At 42.5% G+C, this 24,345-nt stretch overlaps 1 protein-coding gene across 2 annotated transcripts; it reads right to left on the bottom strand.

The window, feature by feature from the left end:
- Positions 1 to 464: 464 nt before the first annotated feature.
- HAUS4 (HAUS augmin like complex subunit 4) lies at positions 465 to 16,329 on the bottom strand. Of its 2 annotated transcripts, XM_089678192.1 has the most exons (9): positions 16,156 to 16,329; positions 11,958 to 12,097; positions 6,774 to 6,905; positions 6,546 to 6,680; positions 6,374 to 6,470; positions 5,196 to 5,341; positions 4,961 to 5,091; positions 4,795 to 4,863; positions 465 to 4,061 (listed from the first exon to the last, which is right to left on the bottom strand). In XM_089678192.1, exons 1-9 carry the CDS (start codon positions 16,178 to 16,180, stop codon positions 3,878 to 3,880), a joined length of 1,059 nt encoding a protein of 352 aa, XP_089534318.1. In that variant the 5' UTR covers positions 16,181 to 16,329; the 3' UTR covers positions 465 to 3,877. The 2 variants fall into 2 exon arrangements, with proteins under 2 accessions (XP_089534318.1, XP_089534319.1); XM_089678193.1 differs by lacking the exon at positions 11,958 to 12,097 and having other exon boundaries at positions 16,156 to 16,311.
- Between the last annotated feature and the right edge of the window lie 8,016 nt (positions 16,330 to 24,345).

A 24,345-nucleotide genomic window follows, 5' to 3' on the forward strand; every position in this document is an offset into this window, starting at 1 on the left:
ACAGCCCACTTGAACCTTATTCAACCCCCTAATGTAATTTAAAGGTTTCAATCATGTCTCCCCTGTCCCTTCTTTCCTCCAGACCAAGGTTTCTCAACTGGGGTTGTGTAGAACCCTAGGGTTCCACAAGAAGTTCCCTGGGGTTCTAACTGTAGGCAGCTGATGGGTAGATTGCATCCCAGTATTCTCCCCACATGCAGAATAACCCAAGGAAGCTTGTATGCGACATCACATGGGATGGACGAGAGAGAGGAGGGCCAGCAGGGGGAGGGTGCCCCACAACAGAACAGCCAACCACTTTCCTGCGCTGCTCTGCATTAGAACAAAACCACACCACTAGTGTATTGTGAACTGTTGCCTCCCCTCCTGACTCCCTGTGCTCTGTCCCCCTTGACCCCCTGTATACTGCTCATCTCAAGTTTGATCCAGAACTGTGCTGAAAAAAAGTGCATATTTCACATTAATAAGGGACATTTTAATATTCTCTCTGTTTATTTAATGCAATTTCTAAAAACAATTGTTGTTATAGCAACAGCTCACTGATCACACCAATATTCCATGAGATTTAGATCTGAAAATTATTTCAGGGGTTCCCTGAGATCAACCTTTTTGCCAAAGGTTTCTCCAAGGTAAACAGGTTGAGAAACCCTGCTCCAGGCTGGCCATATTACGTTCCTGAAGTCTGTCCTGATAATGTTTTATCCCTCAGGCCCTTCACAATTTTTGTTACCAGTCTATAAAACCTTTCCTCCATAGTGTGGGCCACACTGTACCTCATAGATTTGGCACATCTAAAAGATTATACAATTAGATTGTATAGTGTATGCACAGCTTTGGATGAATAGCTACTTGTGTAGCTTACATCATAGGTTGCCATTAGTTTCACATGATCACACTAATACGCTCAATTGTTACAAGATATGACTACATGCTACTTGTGTAGCTCACTCCACAGGTATCTATTTGTCTAGCAATCATCTGTTACGCCCACCAATTATTCACTGGTGATTTTAAAAGCAGGATACAGCTACTAAAAACTACTATGTGTAGCTCCAAACAATTCAGATGATTCCCAGCAAGTGGTTAAATCTGTCAGTTAAGAGATTAAAAATCACCCATGTACCTCTAGCCTAGTCACTTCTGCTGGACAACTTAATACTATCATTACAGATATTAACCACATACAGTTACCAGAATACAATGTTTTTCTCTCTAGTGTCCCTATAATCCTGATCACAAAACAAGGTGAGTGCACTCTGAACATAACAGGATGTCCATACTTATGTCTGCCAAGAGAAAAGCATCAGTCTGGTAAATAAATACAGAAATAAAAATGTGCTCACCATTTTTTTTTCTTTTATTTTCAATGTCATGGAAATGCAGATTTTGCTCTTTTCCCCTTCCTACTGACATTTTGGGGGAGATTTACTAAAACTGGATCGTACTAAATCTGGTGCAGCTCTGCATAGAAACCAATCAGCTTCCAGGTTTTATTTTCAAAGCTTAATTGAACAAGCTGAAGTTAGAAGCGGATTGGCTACCAATCACAGCTGCAAAAGGTGCAAATACAGAGCGCAATGAGGTTCCAGGGGATATGTAGAGAACCACAGTATAGGCAGCTCCAACAACTCATAAAAGACCAGCAATGAGACATGACCACGCTGGGATCGCGGAGATGGCGCGTCCGCTGGAAGACACGTGTTCTAGATCCGGTTGTTATGTCATACACCTGGCAAGAGGCTGCCTGAAAAAGGACTGGAGAAGGCAAACTGGAAGCCTAGGAGAGCACTGAAACCATAAGGAGAGAAGCCAGTCATCATAACATGTTTAAGGGACTTGCCCCTTCCTCATGATCCTTTGGTTTGACTGTTCCCTTAGGCTTCCAGTTCGCCCTCACCAGCCCTTGTACAGGCAGTCTCTTGCCAGGTGTATGACATAATCGGATCTGGGAAACGGGACTTCCGGCGGACTCAGTGATCCCCGTGGCTGCCATCCACACACCCTTCCCACTGTCCTGAGGCTCATGGGCTGAGCAATCTACTGTTGGGTCCAGGATCATGTGTCATCCTCCAGCTTCTGGAAATATGTGTTTCTCCTCTCCATTGACTTGGTGATGTATCAGTCTGGGCACTCCTACACATCATGCTTTTTAACCCAACATTAAAAGGAATTTCGATTTTAACTGTTCCTAGGATTGCGACTATTGACTTCCACAGGGTTGCATGCACAGCTGCACCAGATTCAGAGTGCACTGGTTTTGGTAAATCTCCCCCTCTTTGTCTGTGCTTATTAGAAGGTTGATTTGATTACCAAAGCATCCTTAGTTGAGTGGGCCTTTTTAGTTTTGATTATAAACTAGATGTGCTGATTGATTGTGACACTGAGGAAAGCCGAAGGCAAACTACTTGTTCATTCACTTATAAAAACAGAAATGTAAAAAAGGTGAAGTGCACTGTAAAAACTCTCCTCACCCCAGCTCCCAGCTGTACCTAGCTCTGCGGATGCCGACCTGTCAGGGCCTCCCAGCCAGTCCAGCTATTTGCAAATCCCTGCTCTCCTCCCATTTCTTTGTGCAGCGCTTCCAGGATGGACCAAAGAGATTCTGCTTGGTCAGTGCCATCCCATCCTGGAAACACAAAGAATGGGGATATAAAATCCTGGGACTGGCTCTGAGGGCACTGACAGCACAGCATCCCTAGAGGTGTTGAAAGCAGGGGCGGGGGTGTGGATGGAATTGAGGGTGTACGGTGTTAGTTCACAATAAAAAAAAAAAACAAAAATGTCTGTAAAAAGCTAAACTAAGTATTTAAAAAAGTCAACAGCAATCTAAACAACCTGACATCTCTTTAGTCCTCATGTACACTGGCACCTGGGGCTATACAAGGTAAAATTTGGGTGCATTTTCTTGCACCTTGCTTTATGCCGGTTACTTGCGTAAACATGCACGTTTGCAGTTATATGACCCTGAATGTAGACTGCCTGCATCCGGGGTGTCTGGCCATATGCAATTACTGGCCTATACCGCATACATCCATTGAAAAGAGTTACTAGTAGCTCTTATTCTAGTACCAAGCTAATAATGGATTCTTCTTTTCCTCTTATCAGTTCATCCCCCACAGTTATTACCTTTTGTACCACCAGCCCCTCCCTCTTAGATTGTAAGCTCCAAGGAGCAGGGCCCTCCTAACCCTCTTGTATTGAACTGTATCGTCTCCCTTTATATTGTAAAGTTCTGAGCAAAATGTTGGCGCTATATAAATGTATAATAATAAATAAGCAGCTTTAATAGATAGAGCCTATTACAAGAGAAACATGGAGCCTGCCATGTCAGGCCTCTTCTTTCAAAAATGTAGGTTCCCTGGCTGTCATCTTGCCCTCCTGTTTCAATCCTATACAACAGGACCTGAAACTGTACAGAAAAGGGCTTCTGACTTTTTTCAGACTGTACCAATCTGCCTACTTGTTCCATGTCATTGACTCAAAGTGCTGAAGCCTAGCAATTAGCATTTTCTGAAATAGGTCAAACGGTAGCTCTATATTTGTCTCTCATAACTTAATTTACAGTTAAACTAAATTTTATGTGCAGATTGTTCAAAAACTAAACATTTCTTTCATAGTTCACGTTTTACTAAACCAAAATGTGAATAGACTCCACAAAAAAAATATAAACCACTGTGTAGACTTGTGCTGCCATTCTGTTAAAAGGAAACATTTTCTGAATACCAGATTTCAAATTAGCTTCTACTAATAAGACAGCTTCCACATTACATCACATGAAACAAGCATTTCACGCCAGCTCAGATATGCTCTGTTAACAGAAGGAAAGTCTTGTCGATTTTTCTTCTAAAGACAGTCCGCCCACTCAACTTCATTTTGCTCAGGGTAACGTCTTGCTCAGCTCTTGAATTGCCCAGCGATTATCTTTAATTTTATCCCTAAGGCGAGTATATTCTTGAACTAGCTCTTCAAATTTTGTGCCAAGGAACTCATATGAAGAAAGAATCTGCTTAGATGCAGCTAGTTCGTTCTTTTCGGTCTTCACTGCAGCCTCTAAACTAGACCTGTAGAGAAGTAAAGTCAGTTGTGAAGATAAAGCATCCCTCTATCACTTATAGGGCAAAACCTAACAAACGTCTTTTAAATAGTAAATATACCATTAAAACCATTTAGTTTGATATACAAAAAAGAAAAAAGCCCAGACACCTTGTCAGAACTGTCCTTTGGCCCATGCATACTTCCCGTGTCACCTTAAAAGAGTCTGTTAAGCTTTACCAGTTCTTATCTTCAATTACATAATGTTGTAGAGATCTGAGAATGGGAGTGGTTGTGTAATTTATCAAAAGACAACCGGCAGAGCTGACACCATTCAGTCTAGAAAAAAAACCTGTGCTGTCAGTCCACAACAGAGTTTAAAGCGGAACTAAAGCCATTGATTTAACAGGTTTCCAAAAGACTTATATTCAAGGCATGCTGTGAATGAGAACGGTCACAGTTGCTTGTGCTCTTAACTGAGCTGTCAAGCCATCAAATGCCTGTAGCATAACTAATCATATATGCAGCAGTATGGCAACTGTAGATCAAAATAGAGGATGGTAGCTTATTTGGCTGTAAAAGGAGAAGAGGTTTTACTTCCACTTTAAAAGTCAAGTCCATTTCTAGCAGAGCAACAGGCATTTTTCTGCACCTGCAGGGTCTTTAAATTGATAAAAGATGGGGATATGTTCATGTATTGCAGAGATGTAATATATTTTTCCTTAATATACGCTTTAATGGAATCATAATATAATGATTTACCGGATGTACTTATGAACATCAACTTTCTCAAGGGTGTAAGTGTCAGTGAGGACTTGCAGTTCTTCCATTCTGTGTAATTTAAAAAATATAAAATAACGGTGTGTTAAACAGGAATTAAGATGTCTCAGTCACTATACAACTGCACAGTGGTCAGAGCACATCTTACCGGAGCTTTAAGAATAGCGCATTACTCTTGGCTTCCAAGTATTCCGCATTCATGCAATCAATTTCTGATTGTGCTTGAAGACGAAGATCAGAGGCAGCTTGTCTGAGGAGGGAAAGGCAGCGTAAGAGCACCTTAAAATAAAAAAGGATAAAGACACTTACAATGTATCTACAGACATACTGTATATTGGTTCTTAAAACCATCATATAACCCAGGAAATACCCAATATACGCACATGAGGGTACATTTCCTGCTGCCTTTCCAGTAATGCTCCTATTTCTTGGTGCTTCTCCTCCTCAGTCTGCAACCTTCTCTTCTCATCTTCCAATGTACTGGCCAAACGCAACGCTTTTGCAGCCCGAAGGACTTCACTCTCCTCATCTGAGGCAGAAAGAGAACTTAAATAGAACAGAATATAATTTAGAAGCTTGGAACAAAGCATTTGTTTCATATCTGGCCATACGCCATGGAATTCCATCTGTAAGGAGACTACTAAAGTAAAATTAGCTCAGAGAAATATACCGGCTATTACTGCAGTCCACTCTTGCTGAAAATTCTAGCTGCTCAGTTGATCTAGTTACTCAATGGCTTCAATGCTTTCCTAGTCACTGCACTGACTATTACAGATACGGAATTCTGACCCGTCTCAAACTCCTTTGCTACCTGCTTGTTCCAGTCCAGGGGCTCAAAGTATTAAAGCTACAGACAGCCAGGCAAATAGCAAATTCAGAAGGAGGTCATAAATGGCAGGATTTGTATCTCTTGTTGTACAGGTTTTCCTAGCATTCCCATGATGTGGCAGTCCAAGATTTAGGTTGGCCATACATCACGCTATATTCTTTCCTTCAACAACAGGTTAAAGAAAAGGAAAAAATAAATAAATAAATAAAATAAAAATAAAAAAAAACGCTTGTTCCCACCATCAAAACAGTTAATGTCGGTAAGGGAATCCCTTCAGCTAAGGTACTGTATTCTGACATCGGGAGGTTTCCCCACTGTCAATACAATGGTCACTGCTGCCTGCTATGGCAGCAAATGCATCCAGTTCCTGCTGAACCAATCGAATTTAGATCCCTCTATGGCCAGCTTTAGAAGTATATTCAATAGATGTTAAATGTATGCATGAAAGTCTGTCATGGGAGATGACATTTGTGATGTGCACTTCTAAAAATGCTAGTTACCTGTCATTCTGACCCTTTTTTAAAAAAAGGGAGACAAAAAAGACGTAAAGATTTCCTATGACCTGCATCAATGGCCACTTGGAATGGCTTATGTCACCACTTCAACTTCAAATTAACACAATATGGAATTGGTTTCTAGAAGCACATTCATACCAAAACTGTAATTACTGGAATTTGATACCTATCTGTGGGAAATTAAAAAGGACTGCACAGGTAAAGAATGCGAACACACCTGTCTCAGGCTGATGGAATGACAAGAAAGTGAAACATTTCTTTCGCAGAGCCTCCTCCAGCTGCTTATGTAGTCTCTCTCTTATCCAGAGAATATCCTAAAATATACAGAGGGTGGTCAGTCATCAAAATATATACTACTAAATTAGACTAAGAGTTTGATCATCTTATACCATGTTTGAAGGAAGAAGGGCAAGCATATCTTGTTTCTCCAACCCAAGAAGAGATGTAGATCCTGCATCATTATTGGAAGGCAGGAGGTCTGAACACTGTGTGACCAATAAACACTGCTGCAGTCCATCCAGAAACTGTACAAAAAGTGGCACGGATGAGACACAAAGAAAAATATGCAGACAATGACATAATGAATAAAACATATGGAAAATGATATGAAAAGCTACCTTGTTCTCGTCGTCAGTTGTCTTGCCTTCCTGTTTCCTGACCTGTAAATCCAGTAGCATCTCCTGTATCAGCCTGTATATGACCTCTGATCTCAACCACACCTTCCTTTGCAGTCGTAGCTCTCTTTGCACCTTGATGCAAAATAGAAAAAATTTAATTCCTACTAAAAAAGTGGTCGTTAAAGATAATGTCCCCTTTACATATAGCAAGTATGATGCTATTCATGTATAAATTACATTAAGCCATTTCATCCATAACCCTGCAGTTGGCTGATTTAGGCTACTTTTTACACTGATCTGCAGCAAAAATGCTTACGAGTTGTACCGCTTTTTTTTTGTCGCGTTTGCAATGTACGGTAGTTTTTAACCACTTCAATACTGGCCACTTTTACCCCCTTCCTGCCCAGGCCAATTTTCAGGTTTCAGCACTCACACTTTGAATGACAATTGCATGGTCATGCAACACTGTACCTAAACTCAAAATTTTTAAATTCAAACTCAATCATTTTGTTCACACAACTAGAGCCTTCTTTTGGTGGTATTTAATCACCACTGGGGTTTTTATTTTTTGCTAAATTAAAAAAAAATAAAAAAAAAAAAAGACCAAAAATTTTGAAACAAAATAAAAAAAAAAAAGTTTTTCTTGGTTTCTGTTATAAAAGTTTGCAAATAAATAATTGTTCTTTATAAATTTAGACCAAGATGTATTCTGCTACATTTCTTTGGTGAAAATTACCCAAATCAGTATTTATTTAGTATGTAGGAAAGTTATAGAGTTCAAAAACTATGGGATATATCTGAAAATTGATCAATCCTGAAGTACTGACAGCCAATCGAATTTCTTGAGGCCCAAAAATGTAAGAACAGTACAGATATCCCCCAAATGACCCCTTTTTGCAAAGTAGACAGTCCAACGTATCTCATAAGAGGTATGGCGAGTTTTTTGAAGTTGTAATTTTGTCATTTTTTGGAAAATAAAAAAAAAAAAAAAGATGATTTTCACCCTTTTTTTTTTTTACTTTACATATGGTCAGCACTGCAGTACAGTGTCAGCATATAACTAGTGTGGCGGTGATCAGGGACATGGACTGTTGACAGTACAAAAAAATAAAATACATTTATTACATTTTTTCACTCTTTTTTTAAGATTCTCTCATATTGCACTATAACCAAGCATTTAACTGAATGAAATTGATTCATTCAGGTTTTTGTTGTGATTAGCTGTGATTGGCCACGGCTAATCACATGACACAGATGGTCTGTGATTGGCCCAGCCTGTACATGTGATCGCTGTAACCATTCACAGCTAGATACAGTTGTATACAATGGATGGCATGAAAGGAAGCCATCCATTGGATGCAACTGTCATGTGACCTGCTGTGATTAGGCACAGCAGGTCACATGGTACTGGCAATGGGGCCGGTACACAGATCTGTCATCAGTCGTGTCCAAGGTACACGGCCGGTGACAGATCTCGCTACAGCGCAGCCCTGCATGCCGCACAAAAGTACGATCCAGGAAGGACGTCATATGACACCCTCCCGGAGGGACGAACTGTTCACTTGCCACCCAGCCTATGGTCAAATGACAGCGGGTGGCAAGTGGTTAAAAGGACTCCAAAACGCAACACAGGTGCATTTTTGCCAAGTTTTCCATTGAATGCAAATGGGAGATAGGTTTTTGTTTTTTAACCACACCAACCCTGCACCAAAAATGCAGCAAGCAGGACTTTGATAAACACACTGGACCTGCAACGGATCAGTATGAAGAGTTCCATAGGAATACATGGTCACATGTTTTTATACACGTGTATATTACCCCAACATTTCATATTCTTGATATCTGTCTGTTGTACCATTAAAACGTATCCTGTTCCCTTTGTATTGTCTTTTTTTTGTTAAATAGTTGATGATCCTGCCTGTCCCCCTGCTTTCTTTTCAAACTTAGCATGCTAGGCACGACAGCACATCCTTCCCAGCGTCGTCAGTTTCTGGCTGTGCTGGGAACATAGCCTGCTGACTAGTGACAAGACTTGTGCTGACATGTCCCCCTGCACAGCTCTTCACTGGGAACAATGTATTGCTCTCTCTACCTCCTGAATTTTCCACCCCCTGTTTTCTAACCCCCTTATGCAGCTGAAAAAAGTAATTAAAATTTAACACACACACACACTTTTGCCTTGCATTTCTATTTTAAACTGAATGGGTTAATTTACAGGGGGAAGGTTCACATATACTTTCATACCCAAGTCTAAGGGATCAGTGTCCTGCGACTTGTTCTTTCCTAATACGAATTTAGTTGTGGGGCCGACTGCTAGTATACAGTTAGGTCCATATATAATTTGGACACAGGCACAATTTTCATACTTTTGGCTCTGTATGCCACCAGAATAAATTAAAACGAAATATTCCAAATTAATTTGAAGTGGAGACTTTCAGCTTTAATTAAAGGGATTGAACATAAATATCAAGTACAAATTTTAGGAACTGCAACCATTTTTTATACACAGTCCCTCCATTTTCAGGGGCTCAAATGTAATTGGATAAGTGAATATAGTCATAAATAAAATGTTAATTTGTAATATTTTGTTGAGAATCCTTTACTGGCAATGACTGCCTGAAGTCTGGAACCCATGGACATTACCAAAGACTGGGTTTCCTCCTTTCTGATGCTTTGTCAGGCTCTAACTGCAGCTGTCTTCAGTTGTTCTTTGTTTGTGGGTCTTTCTGCCTTTAGTTTTGCCTTCAGCAAGTGAAATGCATGCTTAATTGGGTTGAGATCAGATGATTGCTTCGGCCATTGTAGAATATTCCACTTCTTTTCCTTCAAAAGCTCCTGGGTTGCTTTTGCAGTGTGTTTTGGATCATTGTCCATCTGTACTGTGAAGCACCGTCCAATCAACTTTGCTGCATTTGGCTGAATCTGGGCTGACAGTATATCTCTAAACACTGCAGAATTCATCCGGCTGCTTCTGTGTTCTGTCACATCATCAATAAATACCAATGACCCAGTGCCACTGGAAGCCATGCATGCCCATGCCATCACACTGCCTCCACCATGTTTTACACATGACAATGTGTGCTTTGGATCATAAGCTGTTCCAAACCTTCTCCACAGTTATTTCTTCCCGTCATTCTGGTACAGATTAATCTTAGTTTCATCCATTGAAAGAATGCTTTTCCAGAACTGGTCTGGCTTTTTTTTTTTTTTTTAGATGTTTTTGGCAGTCTAATCTGGCTTTTCTTTCTTCAGGCTTATGAATGGTTTGTACCTTGTGGTGGACCCTCTGTATTTGCTCTTGTGAAGTCGTCTTATCGACTTTGAAAATGATACCCCCACCCCATGCAGAGTGTCCTTCACTTGTCTGGATGCTGTGAATTGGTTTTTCTTTACCATAGAGAGGATCCTGCGATCATCCACCATTGTTGTCTTCCGTGGACATACATGCTTTTTTAAGTTACTGAGCTCACCAGTGTGTTCTTTTTTCCTCAGAATGTACCAAACTGTTGATTTGGCCACTCCTAATGTTGCTGCTATCTCTCTGATGAATTTGTTTATTTTCGCAGCCTTACAATGGCTTGTTTCACTTGCATGGACAGCTCCTTTGAACACATGATGTAGGTTCACAGCAATAGATTCCAAATGCAAATACCACACTTAAAAGCAACTCCAGACCTTTTACCTGCTTAATTAATGAAAAAAATAACAAAAAGGAGTAGCCCACACCTGGCCATGAAACAGCTTTTGATTCAATTGTCCAATTACTTTTGGTCCCTTGAAAAAAGGGGGGGGGGGTGGCTCCTTTTAAGAGCTGTAATTCCTAAACCCTTCCTCCAATTTGGATGTACATACCCTCAAATTAAACCTAAGAGTGTGCACTTTCAGACCATATCAATTATAGAACTTTAGCTTGAATATGTTTTGGTAAATACCTGGAAAAAAAACAACAAAAACTAAAATTGTGCCTGTGTCCAAATATATATGGACCCAACTGTATATGGAAGGTACACATCCACCTCCTCCATATTATACTACCCCAAGTAATGTATTAGACTGGATCTTTTATTTAATTTTACAAAAACACATCTGAAGTCTCCCAAAAGCATGTGGGGAAATGCGTCATGGTCTGATGAACAAGGTTGACCATAAATTCCAAAAGATACGTTTGGCGCAAAAACAACACTGCACATCACCAAAGAACACCATAACCACAGTGAATATTGGCACAGAACCTTCAGGCTTCTGCTGGAAAGCTGAACATGAAGAGGAACTTCATCTTTCAGCATGACAACGACCTAAAGCATACATCCAAATCAACAAAGGAATGGCTTCACCAGACGAAGATTAAAGTTTTGGAATGGCCCAGCCAGAGCCCAGACCTGAATTCGATCGAAAATTTGTGGAGTGATCTGAAGAGGGCTGTGCACAGCAAATGCCCTCACAATCTGACAGATTTGGAGTGTTTTTGCAAGGAAGAGTGAGCAAATATTGCCAAGTCAAGATGTGCCATGCTGATAGACTCATACCCAAAAAGACAGTGCTGGAACAAAATCAAAAGGTGTTTCAAAGTATTAGTTTAAGGGTGTGCACACTTATGCAACCATATTATTTTAGTCTTTTATATTTACTTCCCTCCACCTAAAGGATTTCAGTTTGTTATTCAACGGAGTTGTACAGTTTATAAATTACATTAAGCCCTGGTCAAATCAAAGCCGATTTTGAAATCGTGCAACTTACAGTGAAGTCGCATGATTTCAAAATCGGGTGACCTGCCATTGTCAGTTGCGATTTGCAAGACATCTGACACAGATCTCTGTGCAAATCGCAACAAAAGTAGTGCATGCACTACTATAAAAATCAGTGTGGTTCTGACTTGGTCAGAACCGCACCGATATGACCGCTCTAATAGTGGACAATAGGGTGCGACTTGGTATACGATTTGCAAATCGCATGCCAAGTCGCACCCGATGTGACCAGGGTATAAAGGTGAAAAAAGTTCTGAAATGATTTATCTTTGTCTCATTTTTTTACATCACAGAAACCTGACATTTTAACAGGGTTGTGTAGACCTTTTATATCCACTGTACAAAACATACACAAGTCCATGGTTTCTAGCAATCTTTATATGGATGTTAGTAGTGGTAACGGTTTGCAGAGCCTTCTGATAAAAGCAGGAATAGTTACCTCTTCCAATTCACAACTTAAGGTGGTGCTTCCACCACTTGGCTCCAAAATCTGACATAGTTCCAGCAAAAGTTTACTAAACTGTGGATTCTTCTCCAGACCCTCTTCCTCTAGCTGGAGCATTGGAAGACGACCATTTACTAAGAAATACAAGTAGAAAAAAAGGCAATAAACAGATAGCACCTAATATTTTCTCTTCTTCAAAAATCACTGGTGAGACAGTGAGACAAAGGCACACCCTTTTGGGACAAGAATCTAAAGCTCACCATACATGGATTTTGGCACTGCACATTCCTCCATCCACACTGTTGTGTACATGGGGAAAGCCACTGTTTTCTTAATCTGTATGGCCAGCTTAAGGAGGGAAACTTGAAACAGCAGATCAGAAGCATTTAAAACCTTTTCACACTAAGAGTACACATACAAGATACCTTATGTCACCAATAAAAGACAAAAAAGGTTTGACTAGGTCCCTTTTTAATTTAGTTGCACTTGACTGACTCTTACTAGGTTGAGCAGTGCCCAGTTTTATGGCCCATAATGGTCACCCTCTGGTCCAATGAGATTATCTTTTTCCTGTCTTACGTCAGTACATCAGCAGTGATAAGCTGAGTTGTGTTTGGATCCTAGTCCGAAACCACCTGAGCTATTTATCTATAGTTATATCAATTTCTTGCCTTTTTCTTTTTAGGTCGTCAGCCCTCCTCTCAGCATACATATATACACTACCGATGGGCCGATGAATCATGGTTTTTGTACAACGTTGAGTAGCTGAATGGATGGTTCCTCAGTGTGTGACACCAACTGTCAAAAGATGGAGGAGGAAGCGTGATGGTTTGAGAATCTCTTCCTTGAGCCAAAGTTGGTGACTTGCACTTGCCAAAGCATTTTGCAGCACCATGGAATACACTCTGGAATACACCTAGTTGGGCAGGGGTTCATCCTACAGCAAGATAATGACCCAAAACATATCTCCAAGCTGTGTCAGAACTACCTTAGAAGGGGGGAACAAGATGATAGGCTTCAAATCGTGGAATGGCCAGCAGTCTCCACATATAAACCCCATTGAGCTGGTTTGGGATGAACTGGAAAAAAAATTAGTGAAAGCAAAGCAACCTACATAAATAACAAAAATTGTGGGAACTTCTGTAACAGTGTTGTGAAGAACTTTCCCAACAATATTTGATTTCTGCTGTAGAAGGAATGAACAGAGTATGTTCGGCTGTTATACCTGCAAAAGGTGGCTACTTTGATGAGTCAAAAATGTTGTAAAACGATTCAATGAATTCTTTATGACACACACAAAAAAATAACATTTTCTCTCTCATACAGGGGTTAGACAAAAAAAAAGGAAACACTACATGATTTGCAGGTGTGAAAGTGAGGATATGTTTCGAGTTGAAAGCGGAAATTATGTAACTGAAGTTGCCAATTTGTTTGCCATGTTGCAAGGTACAGTATCAAACGTTTATGATGGCATATACAGTCTCCGGGAAACTGATGTCTGAGAAGCATAAGCAAGGTGAACATGGTCACCTGACCGAAAGAGGCAAAAGGACATTGCGCAGGATTTTGACCTGGACTAAAAAAACAACTGCTGCAAAAGTGACTGCAGAGCTCAATCTCAAGTCTTCACAGCTCTCTGTCTTCATGGGACAGGGATTGAGCTCTGCAATCAATTTTGCAGCAGTTTTCTTATTTCGGCTCACAATCCAATATTTTTTTCGCTTTTGGTTGACCATGTCGACCACCCTTATGCTTAGCAGGTGACGTTTTCCCAAAAACTGTATATGCCGTCATAACCTTTGATACTGCACCTCATGACACTGCAAATAAATTGTCAACTTTTGTCACAGATGCATCAGCTAAACGGGCACCAACAATTTGCCCTCTTTGAAGCTCAGTAAGCTCTGACAAGACTCCATATTACTGGTAGGGCATGCAGTGAATAACAAAAAAGTGAGGCTTCCCACCTGTTAGCCAGGTGTCTCATCACACAGTGGAAGCAAAATAATGGTACATCGCTTCCAATGCGAAACATGTAACCACTTTCACACTTGCAAATCATGTAGTGTTTCCATTTTGTTTTAATCTAATCCCTGTATATAAACACAGTAGCAATTAGGTTATAGGGTTGGTAAAAAGCCAATGGTTCAGAAAATGATACTTAAACTCTGTGCTAGGGAGGGTTCTGCATAAATCCTAGTACATACAAGCAGAAAATTGTACAAAAAATATCGCTTTCGAAGCAATCATATGATTCTGATTGTTAGTACACAGCTTTCGTCCAAAATTTATTTGAATGGACAAGCATGAAATTTTCTCGCATTACACCAGATCGTACGATTTTCGATCAGTACAGGTTTTGTCCGAAAATACAATACAAATAAATTACAACACTTTCAAATTAACTTTATTAACCTCTTCACTTTCGATAGGAGACTAGCATACAAAAAAAAAAAAACATTTGTCATATGTTCTCATCGTATGTACAGGGTCTTAGAAACAATGTTACATCACTTTCAATGTGCAACATGTCATCACTTTCACGCCTACAAATCATATAGGGTTTCCATTTTTTTGTCCAACCCCTATATATAAATACACTATATTGTCTAAAGTATTGGGGCGCCTGCCTTTACACGCACATGAACTTTAATGGCATCCCAGTCTTAGTCTGTAGGGTTCTATATTGAGATGGCCCAACCTTTGCAGCTATAACAGCTTCAACTCTTCTGGGAAGGCTGTCCACAAGGTTTAGGAGTGTGTCTATGGAAATGTTTGACCATTCTTCCAGAAGTGCATTTGTGAAGTCAGGCACTGATGTCGGATGAGAAGGCCTGGCTCGCACACTCTGCTCTAATTTATCCTGACCTATCAGGTTGAGGTCAGGACTCTATGCAGGTCAGTCAAGTGCCTCCACCCCAAACTTGCTCATCCATGTCTTTATGGACCTTGCTTTGTGCACTGGTGCGCAGTCATGAAGGGGCCATCCCCAAACTGTTCCCACAAAGTTGGGAGCATGAAATTGTCCAAAATGTCTTGGTATGTTGATGCCTTAAGAGTTCCCTTCACTGGAACTAAGGGGCCAAGCCCAACCCCTGAAAGACAACCCCACACCATAATCCCCCTCCTCCAAACTTTACACTTGGAGCAAAGCAGTCATTCTCCTGGCAACCACTAAACCCAGACAAGTCCATCAGATTGCCAGACAGAGAAGCGCGATTAGCCAATCCAGAGAACACGTCTCCACTACTCTAGCGTCCAGTGGCAGCGTGCTTTACACCACTGCATCTGACGTTTTGCATTGCACTTGGTGATGTAAGGCTTGGATGCAGCTGTTCGGCCATGGAAACCCATTCCATGAAGCTCTCTATGCACTGTTGTTGTGCTAATCTGAAGGCCACACAAAGTTTGGAGGTCTTTAGCTATTGACTCTGAAGACAGTTGGCGACTTCAGTACACTGTGCTCTTCAGCATGAGCTGACCCCGCTCTGTCATGTTACGCGGCCTACCACTTAGTGGTATTAAAACAAAGTGGGAACAACAGCAACTCAGCCACGAATAGTTGACCGTGGAATATTTAATAGCAAGGAAATTTCACAGATGGACTTATTGCAAAGGTGGCAACCTATCACGGTACCACGCTTGAATTCACTGAGCTCCTGACAGCGACCCATTCTTTCACAAATGTTTGTAGAAGCAGTCTGCATGCCTAGGTGCTTGATTTTATACACCTGTGGTCATGGAGGTGATTGGAACACCTGAATCCAATGATTTGGAGAGGTGGCCCAATACTTTTGGCAATATAGTGTATATATCAACCACAGACCACTGTGTCTGATATATACAACACCAAGGAGGACAGGAATCCAAAAGACAATTTTCTGGCTTGCTAAAAGTGACAGCTTGCTGACACTGTGCATTGTCGTGCATTTTCAGATGTGTTGGTGTTCACAAAGCCTCCATTCAGTTGACTCTAAGAGGACCTAAAGGGCATCCAAAAGTGCAGCACACTGGATGCTTTCCTGATAATACAGCCAATATAGAAGAATGTGGACGTTCTGGTGTTTGTATTACTGTGCATGGAGAACGATGAGGGCGGATGGGGTCAGAAGTTCTGGTATTCTAATCACACGAGAAGTTGGAGGGCACCGTTCTGTGTATGTGATTGGATGGCTGGAGTGTCAGTGCTCACCATACTGCAGAGTCCGGGAAGACATGTTCACTGTGAAATATACCACCAATTGTCATACGATCGGTAGGACGTGTACAGGTTCCATCCCCCGCCTGCTCCGGTACAGCTCGGTACAGCCAGCACAGCTGCGATCGCTATTCCGCGGGAGATTTGGACGGCGGTGTCGCCCTGCTAGTGAAGTCATCGGTGGGCGTGCAGGCTGCATGGAGGTCATGTGCGAGACGGACACTAGAGGGAGCCCTTCCCTTTATCATAAGCTGTGGCCTGGAGTTGGAGCTGTCCTCTGTGTAAATGTCAGGAGCCAATCCAAGACAGCCAGGAGCCAATCCAAGACAGCCAGGAGCCAATCCAAGACAGCCAGGAGCCAATCCAAGACAGCCAAGAGCCAATCCAAGACAGCCAGGAGCCAATCCAAGACAGCCAAGAGCCAATCCAAGACAGCCAAGAGCCAATCCAAGACAGCCAGGAACCAATCCAAGACAGCCAAGAGCCAATCTAAGACAGCCAGGAGCCAATCCAAGACAGCCAGGAGCCAATCCAAGACAACAAGGAACCAATCCAAGACAGCCAGGAGCCAATACACGACAGCCAGGAACCAATCCAAGACAGCCAGGATCCAATCCAAGCCAGCCAGGAGCCGATCCAAGCCAGCCAGGAGCCGATCCCAGCCAGCCAGGAGCCGATACAAGACAGCCAGGAACCAATGTCATCTACTTTTTTGAGCCCACCCCTTATGTACACACGAACTACCGACGTTAAAGTGTATACAAAGCCCAAACTTTCTTGTTTTGGATAGAGTGGGAGTTATTAGATTCCCATTTAGGTTTATATATTTTTCTTGTAAGGCCTTGTTGACATGGGTGTACTACAGAGTGCGCCTGGCCAGAGCCATGTTTACCTGCATGGGGGATGTATGAGTCTGCATGGGGGATGTATGAGTGTTCCATGCATCCCCATGCAGACAGTCCTATTCATGTCAATGGGACAGAGCTGTTGCTCCTGAGGGCCATTGCACACAAGGCGCAGACATGTGTCTTCCAGGCATGCCCGTCTTCTATGGCACAGGGATGCACAGCTCTTTCATGCATTTCCGTGTTGGTATCCCATTAATTTCTATTGGGACATGAAGCTGCATGGGCACAGCTGCTGTGTCCTAATATAACATGCAGGTCCCCAAACGCACCCTGTATGCAGGGCTAATGCTTCCGCTAGGCAAACTAGGTGGCCGCCTAGGGCGCACTGCTACCTAGGGGTATCTGGGCACAGCACAGGCCAGAACTCTGGGATGTCGCCACATAATGAATGATCCTTCATCTGAGCAGAGGGGAGGATACAAGCTGAGCTGGCACTCCTTCCAGTGTTCCTCCCAGACTCAGTCCCTTACTGCAAGCCATCTGGCGGCTGCTGATCACTGTGGAGTTCCAGCCCTTCTCTTCCCATTCTTCAGCAGAGGCGGAGGAAGGTAATGTCTGACTCTGATGTCTCATGTCTGTGTGAGTGCGACCCAGCCAGCCATCCATAACGTGGAATGTGTCAGTGACTGATGACATCATCATAATCCCACAGCCTGCTCTTCTAGTGCCTGATGATCTGTGTTGGTAGTGGTGTGCTGTGTCAGATCTGTCACTGTGTGGGATCACTCAGCTCAGCTGCCACAATGTTTTATCTCCCCCCATTGACTATTCCAGCCTGGGATCTGTCAGAGTGTGGATCCATCATCCTCCACTCACTGCAACTGTTACCCTGCCACTTCCAGCCACAGATACAGTCCATCCCTGAGACTGATTTTGTCTTTAACCACTTGCCTACTGGACACTTTTACCCCCTTCCTGCCCAGGCCAATTTTCAGCTTTCAGCTCTGTTGCACTTTGAATGACAATTGCGCGGTCATGCAAAATTGTACTCATATGAAATTTTTATCATTTGTTTTAGACATATAGAGCTTTCTTTTTGTGGTATTTAATCACCTCTGGGTTTTTTATTTTTTTTGCTAAACAAACCAAAAACAATAAATAAGTGATCTTTCTCCTTCACTGATGTGCGCTAATGAGGCTGCAGTGATGGGCACTGATAGGCGGCAGTGATGGGCACTGATAGATGGCAGTGATGGGCACTGATGAGGAGGCACTGGTAGGTGGCACTGATGGGCATTGACAGGCATCACTGATGGGCACTGAAAGGCAGCACTCATATGGTGGCACTGACTGGCACTGATACGCACTTATAGGCGGCACTGATTGGCAGGACTGACTGGCACTGATAGGTGGCACTGAAAGGCAGCTCAGATGGGCACTGATATGTGGCATTGATGTGCACTGGTAGGCACTGATGGGCACTGACAGGTGGCACTGATGGGGCTACACTGATGATCAGTGTACATGTCCCCTCTGAGGAATGATGATTACTGGCTCTCTTCTCGCCACGCTGCGTGCCCCCTGGGGGCGAGCACACGCAGTTAGAGTGGGAGGACGTCATATGATGTCCTCCCAGAATGAGAAAACCACCACCCATCTATCATTACCTTATATGGCGGACGGGAGGCGGTTAATATTTGTGCTGGTGGCATCTTATGGCACTTATTTTTGCACATTAAAAGAATTTTAGCAGTTTCATATTTTGTTGATTTAAAATTTTCTACTGTTTTAAAAAAAAAATTTTGGGTTTTTTTTTTTGGGGGGGGGGGGGGGCGCAAGTAGCTGGTCTTGCCTAGGGTGCAAAATAGTCTAGAACCAGCCCTGCCTGTATGCATTCAGGAAACCGCTCACACTGGAAGGTTATAACAGGACACAGCAGCTGTGCTGGTGTAGCTGCATATCCCAAGAGAAATGAATGGTACCCCAGCACAGGGCTGCTTGCAACAGCTGTGCATCCCCGTGCCATTAATAGACAGCCCTGCACTGGAGACACATTTTTGCACCACATGTAAATGGGGTCTAATTTGACAGCCCTGAACCGTGTGAGGTCTGCATTTGGGGCCAGGCTCCTGCAAAGCTGTCAGATTGGGAGTAGCAACTGTGTCTGTGCAGCCATTGCATACCAATTGATGTGAACAGGACTATCCGCACATGGATGAACGGAACACCATACAGCATGAAGAGCCATTTGTTTATGTTCTGGGAGCAGTTGTGAGCTGCATGCAGGCATCAGTGGAGATGCAGTGGCTGTATAGACTGACCCGCACATTCCTGTTGGACAGGTGGACAGGAGTGCAGCCTCAAAACACACACTGCATTTAGGGTCATGCACCCATCCCCGTATGCCTGTCAATCTCAGGTGTGGGAGATCCATACATGCCCCAGCGAGATTATCAAATGACTTTTGCACAGAGTATGAGTCTCTGCACCCATGTGAATGCAACCTATATGGTGACTCTGTGCAAATTCAAACATAAAAAAAATTTAGCACTCCAACTGTACTTCCAAGATTACGGTTTAAGTTCCCTATCAATAAAAACCGCCACGGTATACAGATTTTCTTTTTCAAGGTGATAAGACAGAGACCTTTCCTTGAAAAAGGGAATCTGCCTACCTTGGAAACATTGGTGTTTTTACTGATAGGAGACTTCAGTAAACAGTCATTTCGGAAATTCAGTTGGGAGTGCTGGATTATTTTGGTCTGTAGGTTTTACTTCTGTCAATGTGTCAATGTCCTCATTTATGCAGATTCACTCTCTTTATTTGCCTTGGAGACCATTGACATGTAGGCTAAGTTTAGATGTGTGTTGGGGGGCAATACAAAATGCTCAGTTGAGGTGTAATTTTAGTGCTCCCAATTGCGCTCCCTTAAGCTGCAATGGCAGCAGACAGAGTGTTTGCATGCCGGGATCGCAATGCTTTACGCCTTCAGCAAAAACAATCCAGCATATCACGATAGGCAGGATTGCAGAGGGGAGTGGGGAAGTGTTACAACTGCCCCACAACTACATGAAATGCACATGGTTGTGACAAATTTGTTTGGCAAAAATGGATTTAAAACATACGGTGAGTAGGCTTCAAATTGCCTCCTCACCACCTGTCAATCACCTCTGAAAAAGGATCTGAACTCTGATCGCTGTTAAGAGGAGCAGCGGGTTTTGACATATGTCTAACCCTAGCTCAAGACTGAAAAGGTCTGTGTTGAAGGACTTTTGTTTGCTTAAGACAGGTTCTGCATTCCCACTTGAGTCTATGGGAGTGCAGAACCCACTAGATGCCAAAAACATGACTATGCATAACGCCCATTGACCCAAGCCTAAAGGTAGTTGGCACCAGTCCAGGGCAGGAATAGAGGGGAAGTCTTGCAAAGGGGAACTAGCAGCAAAAAAGGATTTCCCTTACATTGGTGACATCTTCTCACTTCCTGTTGTGTCTTGTGACTTAAAAGGATGTATTACCATTCCCTACTCTATCCAAAACAAACAAAAAAAGTTTTGTCCCTAATTATACTTAATTATGCCCAGTATAAGGTCAGTGGTTAATTTACGCCACTTGTTTAAGAATATGCAGATGTCGAATGGTCGTACTTATGGGCCATACTTGAAAAGTGCGGATTTGGCAAAGCATTTACAGTGGGGCAAAAAAGTATTTAGTCAGCCACCAATTGTGCAAATTCTCCCACTTAAAAAGATGAGAGAGGCCTGTAATTGGCATCATAGGTAGACCTCAACTATGAGAGACAAAATGAGAAAAAAAATCCAGACAATCACATTGGCTGATTTGGAAAGAATTTATTTGCAAATTATGGTGGAAAATAAGTATTTGGTCACCTACAAACAAGCAAGATTTCTGGCTCTCACAGACCTGTACCTTCTTCTTTAAGAGGCTCCTCTGTCCTGCACTCATTACCTGTATCAATGGCACCTGTTTGAACTTGTTATCAATATAAAAGACACCTGTCCACAACCTCAAACAGTCACACTCCAAACTCCACTATGGTGAAGACCAAAGAGCTGTCGAAGGACACCAGAAACAAAATTGTAGACCTGCACCAGGCTGGGAAGACTGAATCTGCAATAGGCAAGCAGCTTGGTGTGAACAAATCAACTGTGGGAGCAATAATTAGAAAATGGAAGACATACAAGACCACTGATAATCTCCCTCGATCTGGGGCTCCACGCAAGATCTCACCCCGTGGGGTCAAAATGATCACAAGAATGGTGAGCAAAAATCCCAGGACCACACGGGGGGACCTAGTAAATGACCTGCAGAGAGCTGGGACCAACATAACAAAGGCTACCATCAGTAACACTACGCCGCCAGGGACTCAGATCCTGCAGTGCCAGACGTGTCCCCCTACTTAAGCCAGTACATGTCCGGGCCCGTCTGAAGTTTGCTAGAGAGCATTTGTATGTTCCAGAAAAGGATTGGGAAAATGTCATATGGTCAGATAAAACCAAAATAGAACTGTTTGGTAGAAACACAACTCGTCGTGTTTGGAGGAGAGAGAATGCCGAGTTGCATCCAAAGAACACCATGCCTACTGTGAAGCATGGGGATGGCAACATCATGCTTTGGGGCTGTTTCTCCGCAAAGGGACCAGGACGACTGATCCATGTACAGGACAGAATGAATGGGGCCATGTATCGTGAGATTTTGAGTGCAAACCTCCTTCCATCAGCAAGGAAATAGAAGATGAAACGTGGCTGGGTCTTCCAACATGACAATGATCCAAAACATACCACCGAAGGAGTGGCTTCGTAAGAAGCATTTCAAGGTCCTGGAGTGGCCTAGCCAGTCTCCAGATCTCAACCCCATAGAAAACCTTTGGAGGGAGTTGAAAGTCCGTGTTGCCCAGCGACAGCCCCAAAACATCACTGCTCTAGAGGGGATCTGCATGGAGGAATGGGCCAACATACCAGCAACAGTGTGTGCCAACCTTGTGAAGACTTACAGGAAACGTTTGACCTCTGTCATTGCCAACAAAGGATATATAACAAAGTATTGAGATGAACGTTTGATATTGACCAAATACTTATTTTCCACCATAATTTGCAAATAAATTCTTTCCAAATCAGCCAATGTGATTGTCTGGATTTTTTTTCTCATTTTGTCTCTCATAGTTGAGGTCTACCTATGATGCCAATTACAGGCCTCTCTCATCTTTTTAAGTGGGAGAACTTGCACAATTGGTGGCTGACTAAATACTTTTTTGCCCCACTGTATTTCTTCAGTCCAACTGTTATACCACTTACCCCAGGCCAAGATACGAGAACAATGTAGAATATCAATGCCGTTTTGGTTGGGCAGGGGGACCAGAAAGGGGTGCCCTTTTTCGTCCTAGCTTTTTGCTCTGGCCATCGCACTGCTAGAGGTATTAATTCAATCTAATGAGGAGAAAGTGGGTTTTAAATATGCTGACCTGCATACAAAAATCATGGTCTATGTTGATGACATGTTGTTACTCCTTGGCGATACTAATTCCTCCCTGAAAACAGCTGTGTCTACCATCTCCCTATTCGGTGCATTTTCAGGCTTGACGCTTAACTGATCCAAGTCTACATTAAGTCAGCTTGATCAATCAATTACTCCATCCATGAATTCTTTCTGCCATGTGCCAGTAGTTCATACCAAAAATACCTAAGGAATAGTGGTCTCCCATTTTGATGAACTATAGCCGCTTGAATTTACTACCGCTGCTTACGAGGTTTAGGGATATGGTAAAGCTTTGGAACAGGTTATGTGTCTCTGTGGCCGGTAGGGCCAATTTAGTTAAAATAATACGAATGCCTCAACTCCTATACTTTTTATGCAACACTCCAGTGCTCATACATAACATTTTTTGCATAGTGAATTCACTATTCCATACTTTGATATGGAAAAATTATCCAGCTAGAATCCAGCTCAGACAATTACAGTATGCAAAAGATAGAGGGGATATAGCATTCTCGAACCCATGGCTGTGCTATCTGGCAGCCAAACTCCAACACATGGTGGGTGGCCTTGCATGGGTATCAGAGGGGGAGGAAGCCCCACGGGACTCCCCTTTATCTGTTATTTACTGTACAGTGTCCACATCCCTCTGAGAGGGTTTGGAAGCTCATCTCTTCTCAAGGTCACAAGGTCTTTCCCACATATAGGCTCATGGATAAGATATGGGCTAAGGTGAAACAGCTCTAGCATGCCACAGACTTCACTGTATTTAGTCCACTTTGGCAAAGCCATTCCTACCCAGAACTGGCTCAACTACAATATGCAGGTAAGTGGCAAGCCTATGGCATCACTCACCTTCACCCTATTTTTAATGAAGGCAAGCTCTTATCGCTAATTTGCAAACTCAATTTGACTTACCATCTAATATCTGCTTCTACTACCTACAGCTCCAGCATGATTCATGCCAAAAACCCTCTGGCACTTTATATCTGTCTCTAACTGCAGTCTTCAATTTCATGCAACAATTCTCGTCTACTAAAGGATTTATTTCTAAATGCTATACCATGTTGCTTTTAGAATATTAAGAAAATTACCCTAGCACAGCCCTGGATAGATGGGAGGCAGATGTGAGTACTCTGTCGGAGGACCAATGGGAATCGTCTCCGGAGTCTCTTTGCTCACTAAATGTGGCGCAGCACCTTTTCCAACTATATATTTTGCTGCGGGTACACTGTACTCCTCTTAAAATGTGTATGGCTGGTCTTAGGCCAGACTTTATGTGCAATAATTGCAGCTGGGATCATAGAGAGTTGGTGCATATGCTTTGGCGCTGCCCCAAGCTTCACAGGGACTGGGACACTGTAGTCAATACTATTAATTTCAGACTATGATTATGCTAGACCCCAAACAATGTGTCTTAAGTATAATTGATGATGTGGTGCAGTAGCAGCATATTAGTGAGGCAGTGTCTAGAGCCTTTTTTCAAGCCCACAAACTTATCCTAATTCATTGGAAGTCTGTAGCTCTCCCCTTTTCTCCAGGCTTGGATTGACCACGTGGGTATTACATTGTGATACGAACAACTTATATACCAACACCAAGGCTGTCTGTCTAAGTACAATAAAGCATGGAATGGATGGTTAAGTACCCCTGGTTTAGTGCCAGTGGACTTAGTGATGTATAGATTACTGATACAAGAGGATATTTTATGTAAGGTACAGTTTGGGACACTAGAATTGGTGATATGGGGTGTCTTGCATTGCTTACAATGGGTACAACCTTTCAAATGCATAGGATGAGGTTTTTTATGTATACATTGGTTTCAGCTTGTGTAACCTATATG

The sequence above is a fragment of the Staurois parvus genome, unplaced genomic scaffold, assembly GCF_062004578.1.
Source record: "Staurois parvus isolate SC_StPar_1 unplaced genomic scaffold, SC_StPar_1.0 ptg000199l, whole genome shotgun sequence".
Lineage (NCBI taxonomy): Eukaryota > Metazoa > Chordata > Amphibia > Anura > Ranidae > Staurois > Staurois parvus.

Coding starts and splice junctions, on each gene's coding strand:
- HAUS4 (XM_089678192.1), bottom strand. CDS start 16,180: ATGTCTTCCCGGACTCTGCAGTATG. Junction 12,098..16,155: donor TTCCCGGACTCTGCAGTATG/GTGAGCACTGAC, acceptor TGTATTTCTTAG/TAAATGGTCGTCTTCCAATG. Junction 6,471..6,545: donor CCCTTCTTCCTTCAAACATG/GTATAAGATGAT, acceptor TGTATATTTTAG/GATATTCTCTGGATAAGAGA.